The 27,997-nt window shown below is 35.7% G+C and overlaps 1 protein-coding gene across 1 annotated transcript; it reads left to right on the top strand.

Moving 5' to 3' along the window:
- Window position 1: 1 nt before the first annotated feature.
- LOC126972641 (uncharacterized) lies at window positions 2-27,912 on the top strand. Its single transcript, XM_050819518.1, has 4 exons — window positions 2-194; window positions 16,014-16,154; window positions 23,117-23,287; window positions 24,145-27,912. Exons 1-4 carry the CDS (start codon window positions 26-28, stop codon window positions 24,213-24,215), a joined length of 552 nt encoding a protein of 183 aa, XP_050675475.1. The 5' UTR covers window positions 2-25; the 3' UTR covers window positions 24,216-27,912.
- Window positions 27,913-27,997: the final 85 nt, after the last annotated feature.

The raw sequence follows: 27,997 nt of genomic DNA, 5'->3' as shown, positions 1-27,997 counted from the left end.
TCGCGCCAAAAAAGCCGCGTTCACAATGCATGTATTTTTCGTGGTGAAGATGTGGTGCAGACGTCAAGCGGCGGCCGCCATTTTGCCGTTGTTGTTGGCCGGATGGCTAACCGGCGAATCTTCGGAGGCACTGACGACGTTCGGAAAAAGTAATACTCAAGCGCCGAAGGACATTGGACCTACGGCACCGCCAGGTAAGATTCAAAATCCACTACAACCTGCTTCTTCACTGTTAAGTTACTCTTGAATTAGTTAATTTAAGAACAGTGGGTGCAATTCACGTAGTTTCAAAATCGTTGACGTTTCGATTCTATCCAAGCTTCGCTTATGTTTTTAAAGTGATAACCCTCACTTCTAGGATTAATACACAAATAAAATTTGAAAACAACATTTTATGAACGATGCGGGATTCGAACCCACGAGCTCTGGCATTCCGTACCAGTGCTCTACCAACTGAGCTTACCGTTCGAGTGACGTATCGTCATAGAATCTTGTATGCTTTGTTCAACTCTCAGGATGTGGCTTCATCGACAGGATCTCTCGTGGGTTCGAGACCCGCCTTGTTCATAAAATTTTGTTTTAAAATTTTGTGTGTCGCTTTAGATTCGTATTCACTTACTATCAAATCTAAAACATTTATAATAATTGTGAATCTAAATCATTATTTATAAGTCTGTGAAAACGTCGGGAAAATAGAATTTAGAACTAACCTCTTTTTTGAGCAATTCACGTACACTAACACAAAGTGTCATACAAATCGCGGGTGTCAAACGTAGCTTGACACGCACACTAAACTAATATTACTGGCCTGTTTTTATCGGTTGTCTAACAGCAAGAGACCTATATCTAGACGTATAAAATGGTGAACTCAATCAAACGTCATAATTTTGCAGAATACCCGTCTCCTAACAGTTGACGTTCCATTTTGTTACGAGAATACGCAAGATACGACTTCCCTAAATCTAAAGGAAGTGAACTGCAAATTTATGTTAGGAGAATACGCAACATACAATTTCCCTAAATCTAAAAAGACTGTACCGCCAATTAATGTTTCGAGAATACGCATCATACGATTCCCCTAAATCTAAAAAGACTGTACCGCCAATTAATGTTTCGAGAATACGCAACAAACGATTTCCCTAAATCTAAAAAGACTGTACCGCCAATTAATGTTTCGAGAATACGCAACAAACGATTTCTCTAAATCTAAACGGACTGAACCGCCAATTTATGTTACGATAATACGAAATTTAACTTTTTGACATAAGGTCGTATCGATGCTATTCTCCTTTTGTTACGATAATAGGCCTACTGGCTTTTAAGAGGACCCTTCCCGGTCCTGTCAATCGTCAATACGAACACTAGAAGTAAGGGATTGCTTGTAACTAATTCTAGTAGGCTTCATAAGACACATAATAGCTTTAAGGGTAAATGTATACACTTTTATAATAAAGTCCCAGCCACTGTTCAGGCATTATCTATAAATAAATTTAAATGTTTTATTAAAAAATGCCTCTGTCGTAAATCCTATTACTCCACAGCTGAATATCTTAGTAATCCGATAGCCTGGGACTATATTACGACTATGTTATAGCAGTGACAATACAATATTGTTTAAATTATTAAAAAGAGCGCAAAAAAAAATGCTGGGAGAGTTTCTTGCGCCGCTTCTTCTCTCTCAGAGCGCCATTTGTTTCCGAAGCGGTAGTAGTGTATAGTATATTAGAAATGACATCAAAAAGAAATCTAAAGGAATCAATTTTGAGAAAATAAATGCCTTTTAACTTGGTTGAAGAGTATGTTGTTTCATCCAACGCGTTCCATTTGTTGACGATAAGTAAGAGATAGCTTATCACTTTCTCGTTGTACGAAAAATAGTGTGCAGAAATTACATAAAACTTCTTCCAGGAAATAAGTGCTTTTGAGTTATGTTTAGAAACTGAAATAAATGTTTATCATAGAGAATCTCCAGACCACGGACGAGTAAAAAAAGAAGGACTCCGCGCCGTGATATTAGCAAGTGAAGCACCATTATGCTAGTGTGTGTGCGGTTACGGGGGAAGTATCCCCCCATAAGGGAGAAAAATTTGTGTAACTAGTAAGTTACACAAATTTTTCTCCCTTAAATAATCAAATACCATTTATATTAATAACCCTTAAATAATCATGTATGGCCACAAATACTTATATAGTATCTTATATTTTTAAAATATTTAATTGAGACGCAAACTGATCTGTCACAGACGATGACAATTCTCATAATGGCCGCCTATCCGCCTGTAGTAGTGTTAGTGTGTGCGTGGGGCTATATATTTACACGTTAATCTGCTTTTTTACGTGGTGCACTGTTATGTAAGGTGACACGGAGTGCTTATTTTTTTACTAGTCCGTGCTCCATTACATGCGCGAGGTTTCTATTGCATTGTTTTCCGTAGTGTTACAATTTATCTTATATCTTTAAACTTTAAACGAGCAATTCTTGTATATATACATATATATATCCGGACGACCGAGCCTTGCTCGGATTATTAAGAATGTACAAGACTTGAACAAAAAAAAATATAACTAATGGGGCACCTAGATTCGAACCGGGTTCTTTTGCTTTCCGGATCACCCAATGTCCCATCTGAGCTATTAGTCTTGTATAAAGTGGCGAAATTTACCCATTCATTAGTTTCTCATTCATTCTCAAAACACGGATAAAACTACATTTTTTAAATTGTAAACCTAGCTAGATTTATTATTCGCCCCTGAAATCCCTTGTATACTAAATTTTATGAAAATTGTGTTTGAGCCATTTTCGAGATTCAGATTATAAATATATACTAGAATTTCTCGTTTAGAGTTTAAAGATATAAGATAAATTCTTATATCTTTAAACGAGCAATTCTTGTATCTTGATATATATATAGATATATATATATATAATCTGAATATCAGAAATCGATCTAGCTAGGTTTCCATTTTTAAAAGACAAACAATTAATGATTAAAGATGAAAAAAAAACATTTGTTTTTTCGTATTAACCTAGCCTTGATGAAGTTATAATTTTTTTTTTCATTGAAACTGCGGGACAAAAGCCGTTTATTTTGACATCCGAGCGAAATCGCGTGATGGTAATCCATCGTATTAAATAAATGGCTTCTATAACCGGTGACAAATGATGGATGAAACCAAAAGACCTTTGCCCTTTATTATAATGTGAAGGCTATTTCGGCCGGCCTATGTTAAATGCACAATAAAAAGTTGTCTTTTATTATAAATAGGTACCTAGCGATTTATGGGAGTTATATATAAACAAGTTGATCTGCCAAACGTTGTTTTGCCATTTGAATGATTTTTAGAGTTAAACCGTTTCTTGGACATTGCAACATTACTTTATTTTTCTAAAATAAACGTAGCCTAAGTTACTCCTTATTACATCAGCTTCCTACCAATAAAAGTGCCGTCAAAATCGGACCAGCCATTTCAGAGATTAGCCGGACCAAACAAACAGACGGAGAGACAAAAATTGTAAAAAAAAAAAATTTTGGTGTAAATGTTAATGACAAGATCTTATATATCCATAGTTATGTCCAATATAGTATACGGCCATTTTCCATAACCTATCTATCCTTAGTCTAACTAGAGGTAGTCAAATCTATCCTTTTACGCTTACTTACATTTCAATAACCTATGGTCTAACATCTAATCTATATTGGACATAACTATGGATAGTTAAGATCTTGTCATTAAACGGTGACAGCAATGTATCCGTAAGTTAAACTAAGGATAGATTTGCTTATTATATTAATGCGTTAATTATGTGATTATTGCGATTTTGCGTGCGAACTGTGTTTGTATTATGTGCGAATTTGGTTATATTATTATGCGGCGCAAGAGACAACTGTCATAAGTCTAACCTCACAGATGACAACGAGTCTGTTGTCTATGGTATGTCTATCTCTATCTTTTTTTTTTATTAAAATAAGGAACAAGACGAGCAGGACGTTCAGCTGATGGTAATTGATACCCCAATTATAACCCCAAAAATTCTGAACGGCACTACAACTGCGCTCGTCACCTTGAGACATAAGATGTTAAGTCTCATTTGCCCAGTAATTTCACTAGCTACGGCGCCCTTCAGACCGAAACACAGTAATGCTTACACACTACTGCTTCACGGCAGAAATAGGCGCCGTTGTGGTACCCATAATCTAGCCGGCATTCTGTGCAAAGGAGCCTCCCACTGCTACTTCTCTATCTACAGGAAATACATTCACATTAAACGAATGGGTGGTAGTTTTTGATTTTCAATAAGTGATGTCACATTATATTTTGAATAAAAATATTTAAATTTGATATTTTATATAGATGATAAGCCTCACTTCTGACGTATCGTTGATTAATCTTGTATAAGATGTCTTGTTCAACTCTCAGGTTGTGGCATCATCCACAGGATCTACTTTACAGTTGATAACCTGCTCAACCCCAATATTTGCATATTAGGAAATTGACTTGAGATGTCGCTCTTGTAAATCTAAACAATATGTTATGTTTTTAAAGTGATAACCCTCACTTCTAGGATTAATACACAAATAAAATTTAAAAAACAAAATTTTATGAACGATGCGGGATTCGATCCCACGACCTCCGGCGTTCCGTGCCGGTGCTCTAATCAACTGAGCAACCGTTCGATTACCGCCTCGTTATAAAATTCTGTTTGGTTTGTTCAACTCTCAGGTTGTGGCTTCATCTACAGGATCTAGTCAGTTGATAACCTGCTCAACCCCAATATTTGCATATTAGGAAATTGACTTGAGATGTCGCTCTTGTAAATCTAAACAATATGTTATGTTTTTAATGTGATAACCCTCACACCTGGGATTAACTACACAATTAAAGTTTATAAACAAAATATGAAAAAAAAGTGGCAGAGCACTCGCACTGAACGCGAGAGGTCGCGACTTCGAGTCCCCCATAGTTCAAATATTTTCTTTACAAATTTTTATTTGTGTAGATGATATTTTTATAGATAATGGTACGGAACACTTTATGCGCGGGGTCGACTCCCACTTGGCTGGATTTATTTCATGATTTCTTACTAGTTACTCGGTCCATACTGATTAGCCATGGTAAATGATTTGTTCTTGCCAATTTAAAGCTCTCTCTTCTTCTCCAAAGTGATGTTAAATGGTAATAATACCAAAGAACATGTAATTGTACAAGTACAGAAGTCTCACTCCGTAAAATCAATTAAAGAAATGGGGACTCTTGCGGCCATACAATAAGGTGTAACTCAGATCGCACAGCGCTACTAGCCTATATTTTTATTCATCTAGAAGTTGCCTCTCTTTCTATCGCGTGACTCTTATCTCTTCTGACGACATTAGGGTTGTCTTCTTTACCTATAACTGTACCTACCTAGTATAAAGTCATCTTATAAAAATAGCTCTGTTTTTTCTATAATATTAATTTTAAATCAATATTCTTTCGTTGTCAAACCTACGTTAGTTGCAGATAGTAATATATGCGTTGGAAGACCACGACATAGTCAAACCTACTTAGTATAGGAAATAAATAGGTAGCTATCATGAATGGTAATTTCATTATAATAATAATCACTTTAAATTAGATTGTTTCAGTGTCTTTAGGAAGCTTAAAAATAATTTCGGATCGCAATGACCTTTAATATGCTTTGCTTTTTTATGTTTCTCCATTTTTAAATGATCGGTTGAACTGTTGAAGTAAGTGACGTGTAAAACTTACGCGTGCGTCACTTCTCGCTCGTGAGTCCTTACTGGATAGCCTCTCTGTAGAGGCCGCCGCGCGTACCAACGTTTTCGATACCTACACAGGGAGTGAGAGAGGCCTTACCAGGCCTTTCGTGGTATTATCATACCGCGAAAATAGACATGGCAGGAAGGTTTTACGATTTTACGTATCAACATAATATTTTTTCGTGACAATGTTACATAAATTCACTGGCATTGATACCAATAGGTACAATGTTACAAATATTTGGGGCACGCAAGCAAAGTTATGTCATCAGACTTGTAAATCCGCTTAAGGTCGCTTTCAATCCATTCGGTTAGCGACCGACTACCGTTGTATGACATTAACGGCCTTTCCCAATATTCAGTCTATCTCTTACTTGAGATAAAAATCGTAACTATCGTTGACTTTTCTGTTCCAATAAACTTATCGACAGTAACTCCCCTTACCCGTATACGCTGTCTGTCAATGGGACGACGTATAGCTTGCCAGCGATAGAAGTTTGTATGGAAATTTCAATTCACGCGTCCCAATATAAGGCGATAAGTATGACTTATCGGGTATATTGGGACAGCTTCAAATTATAGACAGCTAATTACTGACAGTAGAAGATATTTATTTATCTCTATCTGTAGATAGTATATTGGGAACGGCCGTAAGCCATATTGCCTCGAACAGATTCTTATGCTTAGATTTAGCTTTGTTATTACAACTATTAGATGCTTGCGTGCGTGACATCTTGACACTCAATGACATCTTTCAAATATTGTAACATACGCTTCGTGTTATTTTAACATTGAAATTAATAAAACACAAAATACTTACTGATGATATGTGATCCCAGTGTCTTTCTTATTTCTTGTAGCTTTACAAAGTTCTACTACACAACACACGTGCTTCACAGTAACTCCTTAGCATTTTGAATATGGCCTTCCCGAGATGTTCTGCAGAGGTCAATATCGCTTAAACTGATCGTAGTATTAAGTTTATTATCGACGGTGTTTGCTCCTACTCCTCCTCCGAAAAAATCTTGTCGCCCCAAATACCGCAGTGTCTGAAGACAAAGCTTTTCAACCAGTGTGTGTTGCCAGTGATGAGTCGCTCAGAGGGCAATGGAGAGGGCTATGCTCAGAGTGTCCCTGCGAGATCGAATCAGAAATGAGGAGATCAGTAGGAGAAAGTAAACTTTTCGATAGCCCTTGTTGACAGGGCATATAGCTCGACAGACTGATGACCGTTGAGGCAGTAAAGTCCTCGAATGGTGACCCCTTACCGGAAGACTTAGTCTTGGTAGGCCCCCCACAAGATGAACCGACGATCTAGTCAATATTCCGGAATACGTTGGATAAGGGCAGCGCAGGACCGATCGTCGTGGAAATCTTTGGGGGAGACTTTTGTCCAGCAGTGGACGTCTTCCGGCTGATGATGATAATGTTGCTTCTACTTCCTCAAATCCTTAAACCATGATCTCCTGTGCTTCCTCAAGGCATAAAAAAATAGGGAACTCTAGCCCAATGATGTCGTAAGAGGCGGCTTAGGGCATTTACCAGTAGGAGGCTCCTTTGCACAGGATGCCGGCTAGATTATGGTTAACAACGGCGCCTATTGCTGCCGTGAAGCAATAATGTGTAAACATTATTGTGTTTCGGTCTGAAGGGCGCCGTAGCTAGTGAAATTACTGGACAAATGAGACTTAACAACTGATGGCTCAATGTGAAGAGCGCAATTGTAGAGCCGCTCAGAATTTTTAGGGATATCAAGAATCTCGTCACCTTGAGACATAAGATGTTAGGTCTCATTTGCCGAGTAATTTCACTAGCTACGGCGCCCTTCAGACCGAAACACAGTAATGCTTACAAATTACTGCTTCACGGCAGAAATAGGTTCCGAAGATACTGGCAGCGTTCCCCCTTTGAATAGTTAGACTAATTCTTTGTCCGAGGTAGCTGCCAGCTCTTCGGTCCCCTGTGATGCCGACTAACCTTTTCGCTATAACCTTAAGAAGACCTATTTGCATGTTTTAGCTTTTTCATCCGCTTCACAAGCCGCACCAGCTCTTGTTGGTTCTTTGTAGGTTGCATCCCATCCCAGCACCGGCCCATCTTCCATGCAATCAAATTATACCGTCAGGTCTCTTGCCATCGTCTGATGCAATACCAGTCGGCTCAAGTAGACTTGGCACGTTAACGGTGGCAAGACACCGGCGTATGATATCGTTAAGTCCTAAATTGTCGACATCACTGATAACGTGTGTTCATTAAAAGTCGCCATCATAACGCCCTTCTGAATATCTCTAATATATAAAATTCTCGTGTAAACTTTGAACTCCGCCGAAACGGCTTGACTGATTCTCATGAAATTGAGTGCATATTGGGTAGGTCTGAGAATCGGACAACATCGATTTTTCATCCCCCTAAATGTTAAGTGTGGTCCACACGAAACTTTTATTTTTTATTCTTTTGACATTTTTTTTAAATTTGTTTGATTATGAGTCAGCATTAAAAAATACATACAACTTCAAATTTTCACCCATCTACGATCAAAAGTTACTTTTGTATCGCGATTTTAATATCGGCAATACAACGTTTGCTGGGTCAGCTAGTTTTATATATACATGTTTTATACACAACGAACCCCTGCGTTTTCTTATGTTAATTAAAATGTCAATTACCTAAGTATATATCAAGGCTAAACGACTCCTAGCACAATACCTCCACTAAATACTGTAACATGAATCGATGGTTCACTTAATTTTTCACACGCAAGCACTACGCAGCGTTTTCTGCAGGAAAAGTTTCATGCATAGAATATTTATCAGAACTTTTGATCAATACATCAGTCTTGATATGAAACACTCGAATTTGTACTTATGTTATCCTAGTGTTTATATAGTAATACGTCGTGCGCATGACGTCAGAATATATTAAGGTATACTCCCGTCATATATCAGACAAATTCTTCTTTAACTATGATCGCCTGGTACCAAAACACAGTATAATGCTTCCTATCTCATTTTCTGTCTCTTTTATTGTCGCTTCGAGACCGAAAATGTGTAATGTATTCTATCTCATTCTCTTGCCGGCTGAATCCTATATATTTACTTGGTTGTGTCTCTATCGTCTCGCTTTTTCGTTTCATTGAGTTTCAAATCACATCTATTCCAAAAAAGTTTCACTTAATTCAAAAAATATATTGATTATAAAATATATTTTATTCTAACATTATTAGTAAGTATTGGCTTCGGAGAATTTGGCTCGAATTTGTACTTCATCATTATCATCATCAGACGCAAGACGTCCACTGGACAAAATCCTCCCGCAAAGGTCACGACGATCGGTCCTGCGCTGCCCTCATCCGTATTCCGGCGATCTTGACCAGATCGTCGATCTTGTGGGGGGCCTACGAACACTGCGTCTTTCAGTACGTGGTCTCTTATATATAAAATTCTCGTGTCACGGTGTACGTAATTGAACTGCTCCGAAACGGCTCGACCGATTTTCGTGAATCTTAGCTATCTATATATCGGCTAGGGTGGAGAATCGGACAACATCTATTTTCATCCCCCTAAATATTAAGGGTCCACCCCAGTTTTTATTTTTTTATTTTTTTGACATTATTTTTAAATTTGTTTAATTACGATTCAGCATTAGAAAATACATACAACTTCATATTTTCAACCCTCTTCGATCAACCCCTATTTTTGTATCGCGATAGGGTTGCCAGATGACAATGGATCAATACTTACAATAATTGTAGTACGATAAAATTGGTAGGTCTGAGAATCGGTTGCATCTACTTCTTACACACCTAAATTTTTTTTTATTACTTTATATGGCAATACAATGTTTGCTGGGTCAGCTAGTTTAAATCTAAATAAATCGACGCTGTGAAGGACAAGATGGTCGCCAGTTAACCAGCCAATTAAGATAATAATAGCAACACATACCCTTGAATTTATTTAAACATGTATTTATTTCAAAGCATGCCTTGTGCGCATAGTGTATTAACACATTTAAAGTCACAGATCCTTGGAAATTACGAACAGACCAACAAAATATATTTTTATTTCGTAGGTAAATTGCATTACACTAGAAGTATGTCATTTTTTATTAGTGAAATGACTGGGCAAATGAGATTAACAACTTATGTCTCAATGTGACGAGCGCAGTTGTAGTGCCGCTCAGAATTTTTGGGTCTTTCAAGAAGGAGTTCCGCTCAGGAGCGGCACTGTATTGTAATAAGCAGGGCGTATCAATTACCATCAGCTGAACTTCGGGCTCGTCTCGTCCCTTATTTTCATAAAAAAAAACAAACAACAAAAATATTTTTATTTCGTAGATAAACTACATTACAGTTGAATGTAATTTTTTATTACAGCTCGTTCGGAAGGCAGATTTCCTTAGAGAAGAACGAGCAGGAAACTCAAAGGTAGCTCTTTTCAAAACTGAATGATATTACAGATTCTTATTTCCAATATATGCAACAAAATACACTAACGTCGATTAGTAAATGTCTTACACGAGTAAGGAAAAAATATATAAATCTATACTAATATTATAAAGCTGCAGTGTTTGTTTGTTCGTTTGAACGCGCTAATATCTGGTACTACTGGTCCGATTTGAATGATTCTTTCAGTGTTGGGTAGTCCATTTATCGAGGAAGGCTTATAGGCTATGTTTTTTGTTTTCAAAATTAGGGATCCGTAATAAAATTGCTATTTTGTAACACAAGGTGTAAAATCGAAAACCTATTTTTGCGTGCGCTGCAAAAACTATTGACAATAGAACAAAATGATGTACAGGCTATAATATAGGCAATATTTTATTACTTATAAAACTATCGCGTGAATTATACTTTATATGGCAAAACAACGTTTGCCGGGTCAGCTATTAATATATAAAAACATAGATAGTACATACTTAAAGTACAATACAGTCGATGCATCAATCCACACATACCGTAAATAAAATAAAGGCATTATACATTTTATTAGCTACTAATTCACCCGACAGACGTTGTTCTGTACATAATAAACAAAATAATGTTTTTTAATGTCTTTTTTAATTTCTGAGCGGAACTCCTTCTTGACAGACCCAAAAATTCTGAGCGGCACTACAACTGCGCTCGTCACATTGAGACATAAGTTGTTAATCTCATTTGCCCAGTCATTTCACTAATAAAAAATGACATATTTCTAGTGTAATGCAATTTACCGTTGTGGTACCCACGTTCGAGCCGGCATCCTGTGCAAAGGAGCCTCTCACTGGTAATGGTATGCAGAAATAAATGTTAACTATCAGGGTAGCCCTGAACTTGTTTATATCTGCTATAAAACATTAGCGAAATATCTATAAATACCATTTCCACAGTGGCACTAAAAGCCACATTTTGTAGCTTCCGGTGCTATACAACAGCTGATCTTAATCTAAACATACTCAAAGCATTCGGTCATAGCGTTATGAAATGTATATATATACAAGGTGTCCCAAAGTTATGGGACATGAAGGGAAACTACCTTAAATATCGAAGATAGGCTATTTTACTGAAAGAAGACTTTATGTTGTTTTTAAAAGATAGTAATTCTGCATTCAAAGATTTTCTAAAAATTACTTGCCTCGTCTGGGAATCGAACCGACTTAAATGTAAAAAAAAACACCCCTACTTTTATGATGCCAATCGAAAGAATGGCCAATAACTAATAACTCTTCTTAAGTAACATAGTATTTTAAAAGAAAGGAACAACGTAAAATGAATGTTTTTTCCTACTGGGATTGGTACGAATGGACCGATTAGATGGCCGGCCAGATCCCCGGACCTTACACCATTAGATTTCTACTTTTGGGGATATGTGAAAGAAATGCTGTACAAAAAGCGATACGAGAACGTGGGCGAGGTACAAACAGAATGGTGCCATTTCGTATCGAGTATTCACCATAAAATGATAAGAAAATCAACAGGCAGCGGACTCATTAAAAGATTGGCGATTTTGCGTAAGACAAGAGAGATCACATTTTGAGCATTTAATTAATTAATTTACAAAAAAATATCCACTTATTTGACTACTTTCTTTTAAAATACTTTGTTACTCAAGAAGAGTTATTAGTTTTTGGCCATTCTTTTGGATTGGCATCATAAAATTAGGGGTATTTTTTTTACATTTAAGTCGGTTCGATTCCCAGACGAGGCAAGCAATTTTTAGAAAATCTTTAAATGCAGAATTACTAACTTTTAAAAATAACATAAAGTCTTCTTTTAGTAAAATTGCCTATCTTCGATATTTAAGGTACTTTCCCTTCATATCCCATAACTTTAGGACACCCTGTATAAATGTCATATGATGAAAATGGTATTTGTTTGAGGCTCTTTTACGCCTATTCATATTCATATATTCATATTCATTTATTTGCTATTAAATAGGGTGGTACACTTTTGGTCTTACAATAGCTTAAAGTATCTCCTATTTAGCCATTACCAATAGCATGCAAACCACTGATCGTATGGAACTACCATTCGATGCGAAATTTATCCTAGATGGTTTATGGCTACTTATTTTTCCTTTCCCCCTTTTTCCACTTCCCGACCTCAGATCGCTCGTATATTATTTTTCCTTTAACTTTTGTTATAATCTCTTCCTTTTCCAATGGGTTTCATCCTACTATTATACTTTTTGTTTCAAAAATTGTCAACCCTGATTTATAATATATTTTATTCTAAAACCAATTTAAAGTCACTTGTGATATCTTCATTGTCATTAGCCTTAGCATATTCAATTCTTTAGCCTTATCAAGAAGAGTTAACTCCATTACAAATTCAAATGGGTCAGGCAACAAGGCCTCCGAACGGAAGTGAGGGGCTGACCCACCACTGGGCTTGACCTATGCTTATCTGACCTATTTAAAGACCTTATATGAACGCCTGCAGATTTGTTTATGGGGATTTGAAAACAATTACTTTTATACAAAAGTTATATAACCGATGAAAAAAGGCCAAACTTATTACTTTAGTGTGCGTGGCAAGCCACGACTGTGTTAGTGTGCGTGGATTGCTCAAAATAGACTCAGAATAAAGGGATGGCTCCATGCGTCATGCTCGTGAACGGGCACTAGTTGTGGTGGCTGGATGATCCTCTCACCGGGGAATCTAATTTATGTTTTTCTTTATTTCGTTTATTTTCTTTATATAATTTTAAATTAAAGTTATTATATATTTTTTATATAATAGCTAATAAAATGCTCGTATAATGCCTTTATTTTATTTACGGTATGTAAAATTTGTATGGAAATTTCAATTCGCGCGTCCCAATACAAGACGATAATAAGAATGACTTGTCGGGTATATTGGGACAGCTTCAGACTATTGATAGTAGAAGGTAGTAATTTATCTCTATCTGCAGTTAGAGGTTCAACTATCAACCTCACTGTCAAACTGGCTTTGGAAGTGCACACGACAGTTCAGCCAATGTCACGTTTAAGTAAACCACCAAGCTTAGAGTATGTATTTGACATAGACAATTGATAATCTAGATAAACACACTTGCTGCTAAACAACCGATGAAAACAGACCATATTTATTAATTTAGTGTGCGTGACAAGCTACGTCTTAAACCCTCGCGATTTGTATGTCACTTTGTGTAAGTGTGCGTGCCTTGCTCAGAATAGTGGTTAACTGACCTCAAAATTTTTCAACGTATTCACAGCTGTCACAGTCTATGTATTTAGACGTATGAATGATCTAAGCTTTTTGTTATCATTATACCTCGTCTTGCCATAAATATGGGTATGGAGTGGGAGGCTCCTTTGCACAGGATGCCGGCTAAATTATGGGTACCGCAATGGCTCCTATTTCTGCCATGAAGCTGTAATGCGTAAACTGTAATGTGAAATTACTGGGTAAATGAGACTTAACAACTTATGTCTCAAGGTGACGAGCGCAATTTTAGTGCCGCTGAGAATTTTTGTGCTTTTCTACAATACTGAGTGGCACTGCATTGTAATGGGCAGGGCGTATCAATTACCATCATAGTCTCGGCCCGTATATTCATTAAAAAAAATGAAAAAATAATGGGGGCAGTAGGGGGGTACCACAAGGGTCTATTCTTGGACCGTTTCTCTTCCTTATCTATATAAAATGAGCTTCCTAATCTTATAGAGAAAAGGTAACAAGGTAGTATTGTTTGCGGACGACACCTCACTGATTTTCAAAGGAAAAAGAAACCAAACTATGTATGTCGAAGTGAACGATATTCTATCTGACATCGTGTACTGGTTAAGCGCTAAAAACCTATTGTTAAATAGCAAGAAAACTAAATATATAAAATATACCGTGCCAAATGACAAAAATGTGATGCAAGTGTTTTTTTAAACGGAGAGGTGATAAAACCGATGGCATCTGCTATATTCCCTGGTATTACTCTGGATTCCAAATTACAATGGGGCCCCCATATTGAAGTATTGGCGAACAGACTTAGTTCTGTAGCATAGGCGGTTAAAAAAGTTAGACAATTAACTGACATAGATACGGCCGACTAGTATACTTTAGTTATTTCCATAGTATTATGTCCTATGGTATATTGCTATGGGGCAACGCTGCCGATATTAATACAATATTTGTGCTGCAGAAGAGGGCTATTTATAACTTAGGTCCTAAAGAATCATTGTGACCAATATTCAAAGAAATTAACATCTTGACGGTTGCTTCTCAACATATTCTTAAAAATGTAATGTATGTTCATTGGCACATAAGTAAATTTGCTAGAAACTGTCATAACCATAATGTTAACACCACGAACAGACTTAAGCTTATAATGACTACTACTCGGCTAAGTTGAGTTAGTAAGTCATTTGTGGGGCGATGTATATGCTTCTACAACAAGATCCCAGAAAATATTCAAAACGAAAGTATTACGTTATTCAAAAGAATTTTTAAAAAACGTTTGTGTGGTTAAGGTTACCATAACATAAATGACTTTCTTAATGATACCACAGATTGGCAATGGAGCGACCGCCCTCAGGCTATTAAATAATTAGTTATTAGTTAATATTTATTAGTAAATCTTATAGGCTGCAAGTCCTGAGTCATCTTTTAAAATACGCGACATGATTCTACGTGCTATTTTCATCTCCCGAGTTAAAATCTTTAGATTTCGTGCAGGATTTCTTCGAATTCTTTCTCTTACTGCTTCGAGTAAGGTGGTCTTTTTCGTACGAACACAATTTGGACGGCTAGATCTTTTTCTGTCACAAACAGAGGAGGTCTCATTGTACCTTTTAATAGCCCGGTACACAAACATATTACTTATACCAAGCGTATGTAAAGTTTGTCGCGCCCGTTCCTCTCAGGTCTGAGGCATACTCTTTCGAATGGTTGGTAGTTTTTGACCTTCAATAAGTGATATCATTTAAACCTACATAAAAAAAAGTTAAAATAAAAGTATTATGTGAGGATACCAAAGTTATACCCAAATTTAAAAGCATTTAATATCTAACACTATAAAAAAGGAATTGTTTAGGTTTTTTTTTTTTCAATTTTGTAACTGTGTTAGACTGATATCTATAGAGCATATTTAGACTTTGCTCAGATATTTTTTATATAAGAGGGGGCAAACGGGCAAGAGGCTCATGGGATGGGGAGAGGTGAGGCAACCGCCCATGGACATCCGCAACAACAGGTGTCAAGAAATGCGTTGCCGGCCTTGAAGGTGGGAGTATGCTTTTTTCTTGAAGGTCAAAATTGTTCATGAAAACCACAGCCGGTAATTGTTTCCACAAAGTGGCTATGAAAGGCAAGAAATGTTTTGCAAAACGCGCAGTTGTAGATTGCCAGACTTCAACGTCATGCGGTTGGTAGTTTCCACGTAATGTCGTTATAAATATTTCTTTTAAAATTACTGTATCTACCACATGTTCGGAAAAAGTAGAGCTCGTGAAGAGAACATAGAAGATAACATGAATCATGTTCAAAGTTTTAAAAATAAACTGTATAAATATAAATTATATATTGGATGCACCAATCTTTAGAGCTTGAATTTGCGTAAGGATAACTCGTGAACATGATTAATGTCATAATTATAAATCGCATTTAAAAAAAACACGGTCGACCAGGCACAACAAGCCGCACTCATTCCCATCATCGTTCCAACCATCGTTCCCAACGCATATATTTGAGGGTAGAAGACGACTGGTCTACACGCTGCCGCAAGGAATCTTGTCCTTCTCTCAACATATTTGGTCAAAACACTTAATGGATTTATCTGCTTACAGCTCGCCAATGCTCCCGTCAGGCAGAATGCGCTGGAATAAGCAGTTCTTCTTGCGTCCGGACGCACTACGATCCTGTCACCAGATGTCTGTGCGGGGACAATCTGCCACCTGTCAACGGTCAATGCGAAGCGCAGACTAAAAGTAAGTGTAATTAATTACCTTTATCTACACCCATGCTTTAAATCCTCTATTAAATATTCTGAACGAGTTAGCTTATTGCTAACATTAAAAAAGCCAGTCCTAGTAACCATTACATCATCAAAACAAGTGTTGTAATGTTGTACTGAATTTCATTACAACACTCGTTTGGATGATGTTGATAATTAGGTATTAAAACACTCATGTGATGACTATTATCCAAGAGGCGAAGCCGAGTGGAAGGAATGTTGTATTTCAGGTAAGTGCCCCTTTAAATTAACAAAATTATGTTACACAGGACTATTATGTTATCCTTTGCACAGGATTCCGGCTAGATTATGGGTACCACAACAGCGCCTATTTTTGCTGTGAAGCAGTTATGTGTAAGCATTACTGTATTTCTGTCTGAAGGGCGCCGTAGCTAGTGTAATTACTGGGCAAATGAGACTTAACATATTATCTCTCAAGGTGACGAGCGCAAATGTAGTGCTACTCAGAATTTTTGGGCTTTTCAAGAATCCAGAATGACACTGTTTTGTAATGGGCATGGCCTATCAATTACCATCAGCTGAACGTCCTGCTCGTCTCGTCCCTTTCATAAAAAACAAACAAAATACAGTGCCGATGAACTTTGCGAAGGAGATGGGCGTCTCTACGGTTACGGTACGCGTACCACATCACGAGTTGTTTCGATTCGAAATAAATTCGCTAACGAAGATATATTCCAAAAAAACGGTATTTTCAATAAACTATGAAGATGCAATCTTAATCGAATACAAGTAATGGATTTTATTTATTTTTATAAAGTACTTTTGAAATAAATAAAAATACTCGGGATAGGAAGCACTTTATTTTAGGCCCAAACTGAATGATAAATGTAACTGTCTTAAACTTATGTTTATATGTATTTATGTATGTTTAAGTAAGTATATTGTATTGAATATATCATTGTCTTGTACCCATAGTACAGGCTATGCCTAGTTTGGGGCAAGATAATTTGTGTAAAAGTGTTTCAATATTATATTATACTAGATGCCCTGACAGACGTTGTTCTGCAGATAGTAAAATAAAACTATTCTATAGGAATTTACAAATAATATTTCAAAACATCAAGAATTATTTCGTAAAAAATTATCCCATATATATCGATAAAGGCATTGTAAAAAACCCTTTCCCATGGAACTAATATTGTCACCTTTCCTACCGCCATAATATCTTGAAATCCGTCTCAAACGACATTTTAAAAGTTAAATTCCTTTTTAAATTACACATTTACGATCAAATCTTAAAGTGTAAAAGCGCTTATATACTTAACAACATACCTTGTATAAAAACAACCCCGTTTCGAAGCTATTTCGATGGCAAATTAACACGAACCCTACCACCGTTTTAACCACCCTCTTACAACCTCTCACCACCCACAAGCTGACCTTATAAAGTATAATTTATATATTAGCGTACTAATTTGTAAAGGCCCGTATTGGATTAATGATTTTATTTTCAAATAAATAAATATTTGAATACACTAATTATTTTTTTTATGTTTTTTAAAGTGTTAACCCTCACTTCTAGGATTAATACACAAATAAAATTTAAGAACGATGCAGGGCTCGAACCCACGACCTCTGGCGTTCCGTGCCAGTGCTCTCCCAACTGAGCTAACCGTTCGAATGACGCATCGTCATAAAATCTTGTATGCTTTGTTCAACTCTCAGGTTATGGCTTCATCTGCATTCTACAGGATCTACTTTACAGATGATAACCTGCTCAACTCCATATTTGCAAATTAGGAAACAAAGTATAGGTACAAGATTTTATGACGATGCGTCGCTCGAACGGTTAGTTCAGTTGGGAGAGCACTGGCACGGAACCCCAGAGGACCTGGGTTCGAACCCTGCATCGTTCCTAAAATTTTGTTTATTTTATTTTAATTGTGTAAAATGTTTAGGATTTAGAATACGGTCAAGAGTGTGTCGGCCGTTTGAATTTTTTTCCAACCCTCATTTACTGCTCAAGCCTCGTGTTTTATCTGTAATATTATATGCTTAGATAATTTGTACGTCTAGATAAGAGTCTCTTGCCGCTAGACAATGTTTATTATTTTTTCTGTGAGATGAACATTTAAATGTAAAATAATTGTAATAGTTCAGAAGTGTAATGCTATTATTATGTAATATTAATTTTTATTATTGTATACGCAATAAATGATGCAATTCGTGCGAAATTAACCATTAGCCTAACCATTCCAAAATATACAAAAAAAAAAAAAAGTTCAAGTTTTCAATTCTGCCGGCACTCCCGGAGTGCAACCCGTTTTTTATTATTTAATTAAGCATGAGTCGATAGGAACAGTTCAAGTTAGTTAGTAAAACACTAATTAGCTTTGTTTTTGTTTTTTAGTTTGATCACTGAATTAGAACGCTTTGAACTAAGCTTACGAATTTACACGAGTTTATCTACACCCATGCTCTAAATGTTATCATAGTATGGTTGTGGTAATTGTGTAAAAAGGCATAAAGGCATTTATTTTCCCAAAATTGATTCCTTTACAATTCTTTTTGATGTCATTTCTGATATACTAGAAACAACATACGCTTCGGAAACAAATGGCGCTCTGAGAGAGAAGGAGCGGGGCAAGAAACTCCCCCAGCATTCTTTCTTTGCGCTCTTTTCAATAAAAGTATACAATATTGTACAGTCATTTCTATCGCTATAAAATAATCATAATCTAGAAACAGAAGAATTTCGTTTTTTTTTTTCATAATCATAGATGACAGTTTTGACACATCTGCTTGACACATTCTGTCGTTTGTGCGTTTAGAAAAAATTGGTGAAACCACTTTGTCTGTAACCGAGATTAATACTGATCTATAAACTAGTTTAAGTAAAACTGAGTTTTATTAAACTCAGTTTGGTGTGTCATTGGTGAAATTGGAAAAGCTAGCACGTAGATTATCTATGTATACTAGCTGGCCTGACAGACGTTGTTCTGTAGATAATAAAAAAAAAATCTGTTTTATAGGAATTTGCCAATAAAATTTCAAAACATCAAGAATAATTTCGTAAAAATACTCCCTGTTGTTATAATAAAATTGTTTCACAGCGGAACTGTCAAACCGTGCGTGTCACAAAATTCTCTCATAGAAAACATGACCAAAACGACACAAATTAAATTATGTGTCCCAAATCGCATAAAAACTATCCTATCTCTCAAGTTGGACCTAACTGCACACCATGAAGTAATCCCCATTAAAATCCGTTCATTAGTATAGGAGTCCATCGCGGACAAACAACGTGTCACATAATTTATATATATTAAGAAGATAAGATAATTCCACCTACTTATATATTGACTCATCACGATATCTCTGGAACCATAAGGCCTAGAGACTTGAAATTTGGTAGGAATATTCCTTTCGCTGAATAGAGGTTAGATAAGAAGGAAGGATTTTTACGAAATTCCACTCGTAAGAGTTTTTTTATTATGAACCGAACAACGACTGGCGGGTCAGCTAATAAGATATATATTCTCAATGAAAATAAATAAAGAATTGATAGAATTGTTTGTATTTTTTCTTCGAAAATAAGGTACGAGACGAGCATGACGTTCAGCAGATGGTAATTAACATGCCCTGCCCAATACAATGCAGTGCCGTTCAGGATTTTTGAAAAACCCAAAAATTCTGAGTGGCACTACAATTGCGCTCATCACCTTGAGACATAAGTTAAGTTAAGTTACCATGTTAAGTCACATTTGCTCAGTAATTTCACTAGCTACGGCGCCCTTCAGATCCGAAACACAATAAGTAAGTAAGTAAATCTTTATATTGAACAGGCACTACAAATACAGGTAAACATTTCCAAAAAAAAATACAAATAATATGAAAAGCTTATCTAAACAATTACGAATATAATATACATTCCTAATCTAATTAAAACTAATATACATCAATATTCTAACGAAAAAAAAAACAAAAAACTAAAGTAAGGCTTATTCTAGATCAACATAATAGGCTTATGTTTTGTCCCAAAAAGGTTTGCTACTCAGCATATTAGTTGAGTATAACCCAACACTGATTTTCAGTAGCTACCTTCAAGAAGGCGGCCGTCGCGATTACAGCCTCAAGTAATAATGCTTACACATTACTGCTTCACGGCAGCAATAAGGCACTGGTAAAAAACAAAGCCTATCCCATTATAAAAACACTCAACAATTAAATTCAAATAATTGAAGGATACATCGCCATTTCTAGGTATGAGTCAGGCATGTTAGTTACTTTTAAACAGTTACCAGTAAGCTCAAAGCTCCTTAAAACAATCCATTACATTATCAGAAGTGGGATCAACACGAATGCGCCGCGGGCCAATGTCATGACTTTTATTATATTTTAACACGATATCATTGGTTTTCATTATTAGTATTTAATTATAAAGAGTAACTTGAATATTTGAATTTTAATATCACGGACTAGTAAAAAAATATTGACTCCGTGTCACCTTACATAACAGTGTAGCACCAAAACAAGCCGATTAACGTGTAAATAAATAGCCCCACGCACACACTTACACTACTACAGGCCGATAGGCGGCCATTATGAGAAGTGTCATCGTCTGTGACAGATCACTTTGCGTCTCAATAAAATATTTTAAAAATGCCTTCGTACGTTGTCAAAAAGTGTAAAAACGATACTTTATAAGTATTTGTGGCCATATATATATAAGTATACCAGTTACACAATTTTTTCTCCCTTCGATAATAATATATCCAAAAATACTTTTATATTATTGTTTTTAAACTTTTTCACAATGCACAACGGCATTTTTAAAATATTTTATTGCGACGCAAACTGATCTGTCACAGACGATGGCAAATCTCATAATGGCGGCCGATAGCACATAAGCACATAGCACATTAAGGAATTTTCAAGAAACTGCGATAACTATAATATTAACACGAGGATCAAATATAAACTTGTTATGCCTACTACTCGGTTAAATCGATCTACAGCCGTATTCAATAAGCTATCTAGCCTTAATTTAACTTACTAGAGGTAGACAAATGTATCCTTTCACGCTTACTTACATTTCAATACCCTATCGACATAAAGCATTGGACTATAACTGTATTGGACATAACTATGGATAGATAACATCTTGTCATTAAACGGTGACAGCAATGTATCCGTAACCAGAGCTACGTTATTGAAAACGGCCGTTACAGTCCATTGAAAAGTTACATTTGGGGTTGCGTTTTTTAGAGGACGCAATTTTATTTTTTTTGGCGTACGGTTCACCTGGTGTTAAGTGATCACCGCCGCCCACACTCTCTTGCAACACCAGAGGAATCACAAGAGCGTTGCCGGCCTTTAAGGAAGGTGTACGCGCTTTTCTTGAAGGTACCCATGTCGTATCGTCCCGGAAACACCACACAAGGAAGTTCCTTGAAAACCGCACTGTGGAGGACCGCCACACATCCAGATGGTGGGGATGATATCGTTACTTGTGACGTGTCGTGCGAAGGTGAAATTCGGCGGCAGGAATCAGGTATATATATATCGTAAAAACCATTTCAACCCCTATTTTCAAGATGGCGGCCGTGGGACAAGGGTGGCGATCCCACAAACTTGGTTTTAGCTTTACACTGACCCCCCCCTACACATCAAAAAAATAAAATTGCGTCCTCTAAAAAACGCAAGGTAAGGCCTAAAAAATGTAACATTTCAATGGACTATTAGTCATATACATCGCCCTACAAAAGACTAACTCGATTTAGTAAGTATGTAAGACTTAGGGCTATATTTAAGCTTTTATAACATGATCTCAGAAAATGTACAAAACAAATGTGTTACGAAATTTATAAGAATTGTTAAAAAATTGTTACTATAACATAAATTATTTTCTTAATTATACCACAGACTTGGAATGGAGCGTACACCCTCAGGCTATTTAAGCATAAAAGTTTCTTGTACGATATTACATTGTAATCGTGTTTTTATGAAAAAAAAAGCCCGTTGAGTTTCTTGCGCCCGTTCTTCTCATATCTGAAGGACAATGAATTTGAATGGTTGGTAGTGTTTGAATCAAGAAGTGATTTTAAATTCTATCTATACATATATGTTTTAAAAAAGAAGTCAAAAGAATTATGGAAGTGCTACAAGATGGTTAGTCATTGTTCGTAGTTATTGTTTTATTCTTTAGTTTTTCTTGGTTATTAAGTAAGAACATAGTTATTTTTTATATCAGCCTTTTGCTTGCGGCTTTAATTAATTAAATTTTTTCAAAAATTGTTTTCAAATGTTTTAATTTAACAAAAAATGTATATAATACTATGAAGCATGTCGAGTTAGCCTGTAAGTGGAGTATACAACATAATAAAAGAATTTTTAAATGTATCTATAGATTTAGATAGTTGTATGCAAGTTGGCTACCTAATAAATAAATAAGTATCTGACAGTATGTTTTAGTTGGCAGCGAGGCCAACTAAAACATACTGTCAGACAAGAATATGTAAAAAGATAGTTGTTCTATATTCGCGTTTACTAGAATAAATTTTAACAGTTAGTTATTATTAAGTGGTAACTGTAACTTCTGGGATTAAATATATTATGCACAAATTTAATTAGGGGCAAAATTTATGAACGATGCGGGACTCCAAGCCGCGCCTCTCGAGTCCCGTCCGAGCGCTCTTATCAACTGCGGCAACTGTCCGAGTGATGCATAAACCGTAAACTTTGGTATGTCTTATTCAACTCTCAGGTTGGGGCTCCATCTAGAGGATCTACTTTACAGTTGATAACCTGCTCAACCCAAATAATTTTATAAATGAGGGATAGGATGTAATTCAAGAAATGAGGGATATTACAAAAAACAATAACAAACTTAAACAAATCCTCAAAAAAAAACTTAAAAGGAAAAGAGTAAACATGAAAACTGCAATTTCTCACGTCATTGTATGTATGTTTCAGATCTTTACCACGTGTGTGCTAACAGCGACGAATGCAACGACGGTTTGATATGCGGCCAGCCTAACATAACAGGCACTGCGCCTGCGCATATGCGCGTGTTCACAGCACAAGATAAAATATGCCTATGCGATACTGAGAACGGGTACAAAGAGAAGGAACATTCTTGCAACGGTAACTATTTTAAAGTCAAATTTTAATTCATCATCATTATCATTGGGAGTGGGAGGCTCCTTTGCACCAGTGGGAGGCTCCTTTACACCATTGGGAGGCTCCTTTGCACAGAATGTCAATCTTTTTTGCCCAGTAATTTCACTAGTTACGACGCCCTTCGGAGCGAAACACACTAATGCTTACAAATTACTGCTTCACGGCAGAAATATGCGCCGTTGTGGTATTCATAATCTAGCCGGCATCCTATGCAAAGGAGCCTCCCATTGGTGTTCTGAACTTCTGAAAGGATATGGGCTGGTTGGAATGACTGGCCAATACTGCACGCAAAAAGGACCCATTTGAGTGGTTTAATTGCGAAGAGAGGAGCCTCTTTACCATTTCCATTAGATGCTAACAGGTTGTCGCTATTTTCAACGTGTTTAGAGTTGTCACACAGTCTTTTTGGACGTATAAATTACCTAACGGCCATTCCTAATATAGTATCTATAGATGGAGATAAATAACTAAGTAATTAGCTGTCAATAACCTGAAACAGTCCCAATACCCCCGATAAGTCATTCTTATCGCCAGTTCACTGTTGATAATAATTATCAACTTAGAATTATTCTATACAAACTTCTATCCCTGGTAAGCTTTACGTCGTCCCATTGACAGACAACAATAAGGTGAGTTACTGTCGATTAGTTTATTGGGGCAGAAAAGTAAACGAAAGTTACGATTTTTTATCTCAAGTAGGCCACAACTGGAGTTAGACTGAATATTGGGAATGGCCGTAAGGGTCATATTACATTATACATTAAAATTACATATTTTTATAATCTGTGATCTGTGTGTATAGTGCAAATTTTTTTTTTCAGACGCTGAGATCTTGAAGACATCGGTTTTAGCTCTAATTCTGGTGATCTGCGTCAAGAAAATACTTGTGTGACTTTTGCTAACAGCAGACGAATTACATAATTGTAAAAAAACACTTCATTTCGCGCTCAAAGAATCCCGCTTTATCAAAACTGCACTTCGCTATGTATAATTATTTTCTGCTATGCAGAAACACAACAAAGAGAATATAATCACTACGTTTTAAAACACAATTGAACTTTTGACGTTATTAACTGTCATTTGTGACACTATAAATATACACTTTGTTGTCAATTTTAATGATAGCTGTCATGTCACAGATGTCTGTCACAGAATCCTTTTACTTGTCTTAGTACAAAGACGTCGTAGTAATTAGAAATTATAAAGTGTTTTGTTTTAAGTTCTTTATTAGAAGTTAGGCTTCTATCATGATTACGTAGTTTACGAAAAAATCTATTTAATTCAACAGCTGTCATGAAACCATAAAGCCACGTTTTTTTTATTACAGACTGAAGTTTCGGCCACTCAATTACTAACTGATATAAATTTTATATTAAATTACTTACCTATTTGCATATTTTATTAGTATCTCGTGCTATTTTCTTAAAACTGAAACTGTAGTTGAAAATATAAAAATGAAAAGATAAATAATTATATGGAATGCGTAACCATTAAGACAACTGCCACAATATTTTTTTTTGTTTATGTGTTAGTGTAAATGTGTTAGTTTTCCCAGATTACTTGCAAACTGTAAATTATTAGTTTATTTTTTTAGCAAACTCAAACTTCTGTTTTTGTTGATTCGCCCAAAAAATTAACTCCTCACTTAGATAAGTAAGGGGGCCTCTCTTAATTACGTTGTGGTTTTTTGAGAATTTTTTGACACACCCTCCCCCTAATCTCACGCGAGATTCTTCAGAATGTATGTTTTGGCTGTAAACGTGTTGGATCATTGAGAAAAAATCAAAATCACAACTTGTTCTATTACTTTTATTGAAGACTAGCAAAGACTGGTATTTGTGAATATTACCGTAATTTAAAACATAAAATTAAATAAAGAATATTATACAAAAATTAAGAAAAGATTTATTCTAATGCAGTCAATGGAGACACGTCCATATTTTACACCGTTTTCTGCTAGAAAACTAATTACGAGATTAGCCAAGACATCCTCCCCTCCTTCCTAAGTGAGATTTGGAAAGATTTACCTTGATACCCCCTAGAACACCTTACGTAAGTAATGGCCGTACCCTTATCTTATTTTTATTGACTTCCACCATTTTTCACTTATGTACACATATAGTAGTCTGTCTACGCACTTGTTTTTTATGATAATTAATATTTAAAAGTAGTTAAGTACGTATATGTGTGAAAAACAAAAATCGCGACACCTAAAAGACAATGCTTGAGATTATATTTTTAAAAAAATAAGTAATGTAGATTGTGTTTCAAATTGAACATCTTCAAGCATAACCATAAAGCATTTAAACTAAATAAACATAATTTTAAATATTTAGTTTGTAAGACAACACAAATACCGTCCATATGCCAGTATTATATAAAAAATACAACTCTTTAGCGATAGTAGATATTATATAATATAAGTTTAATGACATTTTGTATAAGCCTGTATATTAAAAATATATCTTTGAAGTCATTCTTTATATTTATAATAACTATTCCAATTTTGAATTTAATTTTCAAAAATAGTCTGACACAATAATATTAATCGTTGAATTGCATCTAGTGATGTATCTAGACTATTATTACCAATTACGTTCTATTTTCCAATTTCTATATCTTCTTTAAATATTTATTAATTACATCAAATATGAAATATTAATAACATTGTTCCATGTAAAGCACGATTTTGTTTTTTACAATTTTTTGTGTGGTGTCTATTCGCTCGCTACTTTTTGCTAAGATAAGTTACTTGATGATACTAGTATATCAAAAAGAATGTAGAATAAGTTTACTACTCAACAGTTTGGTTTTTTATCTTAATTTCAAAGAGATAAATTAGTAACCCTTTGAAGGAAACGGACAAAAAATGTATCGGCCTGTGTCCCAGAATGAATATAATATATTATAAAATCTATATCATTTGAAAGTAGATATTCTCCAGGACAAAAGTAAAAAAATTGCTTAATGATCAGCAGCGGCGAACAAAAGTTATGAAGGTTTAGAGAAGTTGTGTAACTGTGGCATAGTAAATGTTGTTTTATACATATTTTGTACAATATTATATGTATATATTTTTAACCGGCATTTTTTATAACCTAAGGAGAAAGTCATATAAATTTAATGTAGGACTGCATTGTACACAAACCGATGAAATATAAATGTATAACCTAATAATATTATGATTTGTATAACACAAAACAAACCAGCTCGGCGCGGAAGGCGTGAAAGCGAATGTGAATTTTCTTATTTAATCATTGTCATTTGACTTGCCAACATAAAGATGAAATAATACGTAACTACTTTATGATTATTTTATTTTATTTAAATTTATTTGTACACAAATAATGTATTAAATATTATATTACGTTAAGTTATTAATATTGTACATTTTCGGTTCCGTATGAGTTTATTTGGTTTCCATTGTTCCAATATTTTATATGGCAACGTTGGTACTGAATCTGGAAATCAGAAAAGCACTTTTTATTAAGAATTTTTTTCTGCAGCTGCTATAGCGAATTAATAATTTCTAAAATTCTTAATTTTTATTGTTATTTGTAACACATTTACTTGTGTACCTCTGGGGCACATTTTGTCCACCTCCTTTACATTGTATTTATGAAATATATGGTATGTACGCCGACCACAAGATCACTCTGGTGCCCTTCCAACCTTTGAAATTAACATACGCCGCAACAGGGTCGTCGTTGCAAACCTCTGTTACAGGCAAGAAATTAGTGATCCCACCGTAGGTGGAAAGCTGAGTCGGTCTGTGTTCTGGTAGGGGTGTTTCCACCCCCTGCTAGAATTAGCCCGACTCTGTTCCTTCCCTCCTGAGGGACCTGGGACGCTCCTAATCCCCGTTTCCCCTTTGCCCCGGGTGAAGATTTTGGGGCAACTGGCTGTTGTGGTATCCTAGTGGTCCCGGAAGTTTCTGGTCCCTCAGGTCCACTGGCGGATGCGGAACCTTTAGAGACGCCGTTGATTAATCTTTAATCTCATATCAGTTTGAAAAAGCTTTTTCAATCTTACTCCATGCAGCGTCCTGGGCTTCGTCTTTGTACTGCTTAGTTTTGAGTCTGTTTCCGGGGACGCACGGTTTTCTTAACGGTTGTCTCGTATACCTCATGTTCCGAATTGGTTAGGTTTCACCAATGTTGGTCAAAATTGAGTAATAAAGGTCACAAATTAGAAGAGCCCCGTTTATCAGATGAAGGGTATGAAATAAGGATATCTTTATATAATCGGAGGTACATCGTTAATGTCATCGGAACTCTCCCCTCGTCACGGTACTTTTCACAACTTGGCTTGGGTTCCGTCCTCCTTTATCCGGGCTTGGGACCAGCACCATACCAACCCATTGATATAGGGTATAGAGGCGGAGTTATTTGATACATAGGTACTTGTATATTTTATACATCATTCATGACACTTTAATTCTTTTATTTCCTTTATTAAATTTTTCTTTAGAAATTGTTAGCATAATAATCATTAATTGATTTGATTAAAGTAGGTAATAAATGTGATAGTTTTGTGTATTAAGATATAAGTTTCGTGTTTTCAATAAATTATTATCTTACTGCACGCTTTCTTTGTGTTTATTTTATTCCCATTAGAATATATCTATCAAAGTATACGTTACTAGGAAAAATGCATAAATATGTTTAAAAGTGT

This window comes from Leptidea sinapis, chromosome 2 (genome assembly GCF_905404315.1).
Source record: "Leptidea sinapis chromosome 2, ilLepSina1.1, whole genome shotgun sequence".
NCBI classification, from domain to species: domain Eukaryota; kingdom Metazoa; phylum Arthropoda; class Insecta; order Lepidoptera; family Pieridae; genus Leptidea; species Leptidea sinapis.
Note: the sequence above shows the minus strand (reverse complement) of the source record. Positions and strands in the feature narration are given on the sequence as shown.

Bases quoted from the DNA above. Each gene is read 5' to 3' on its own strand.
- LOC126972641 (XM_050819518.1), top strand. From the start codon at position 26: ATGCATGTATTTTTCGTGGTGAAGATGTGGTGCAGACGTCAAGCGGCG. The intron at 195-16,013 runs GTAAGATTCAAA...ATCTGCTTACAG, and splicing joins TGGACCTACGGCACCGCCAG to CTCGCCAATGCTCCCGTCAG. The intron at 16,155-23,116 runs GTAAGTGTAATT...TGTATGTTTCAG, and splicing joins ATGCGAAGCGCAGACTAAAA to ATCTTTACCACGTGTGTGCT.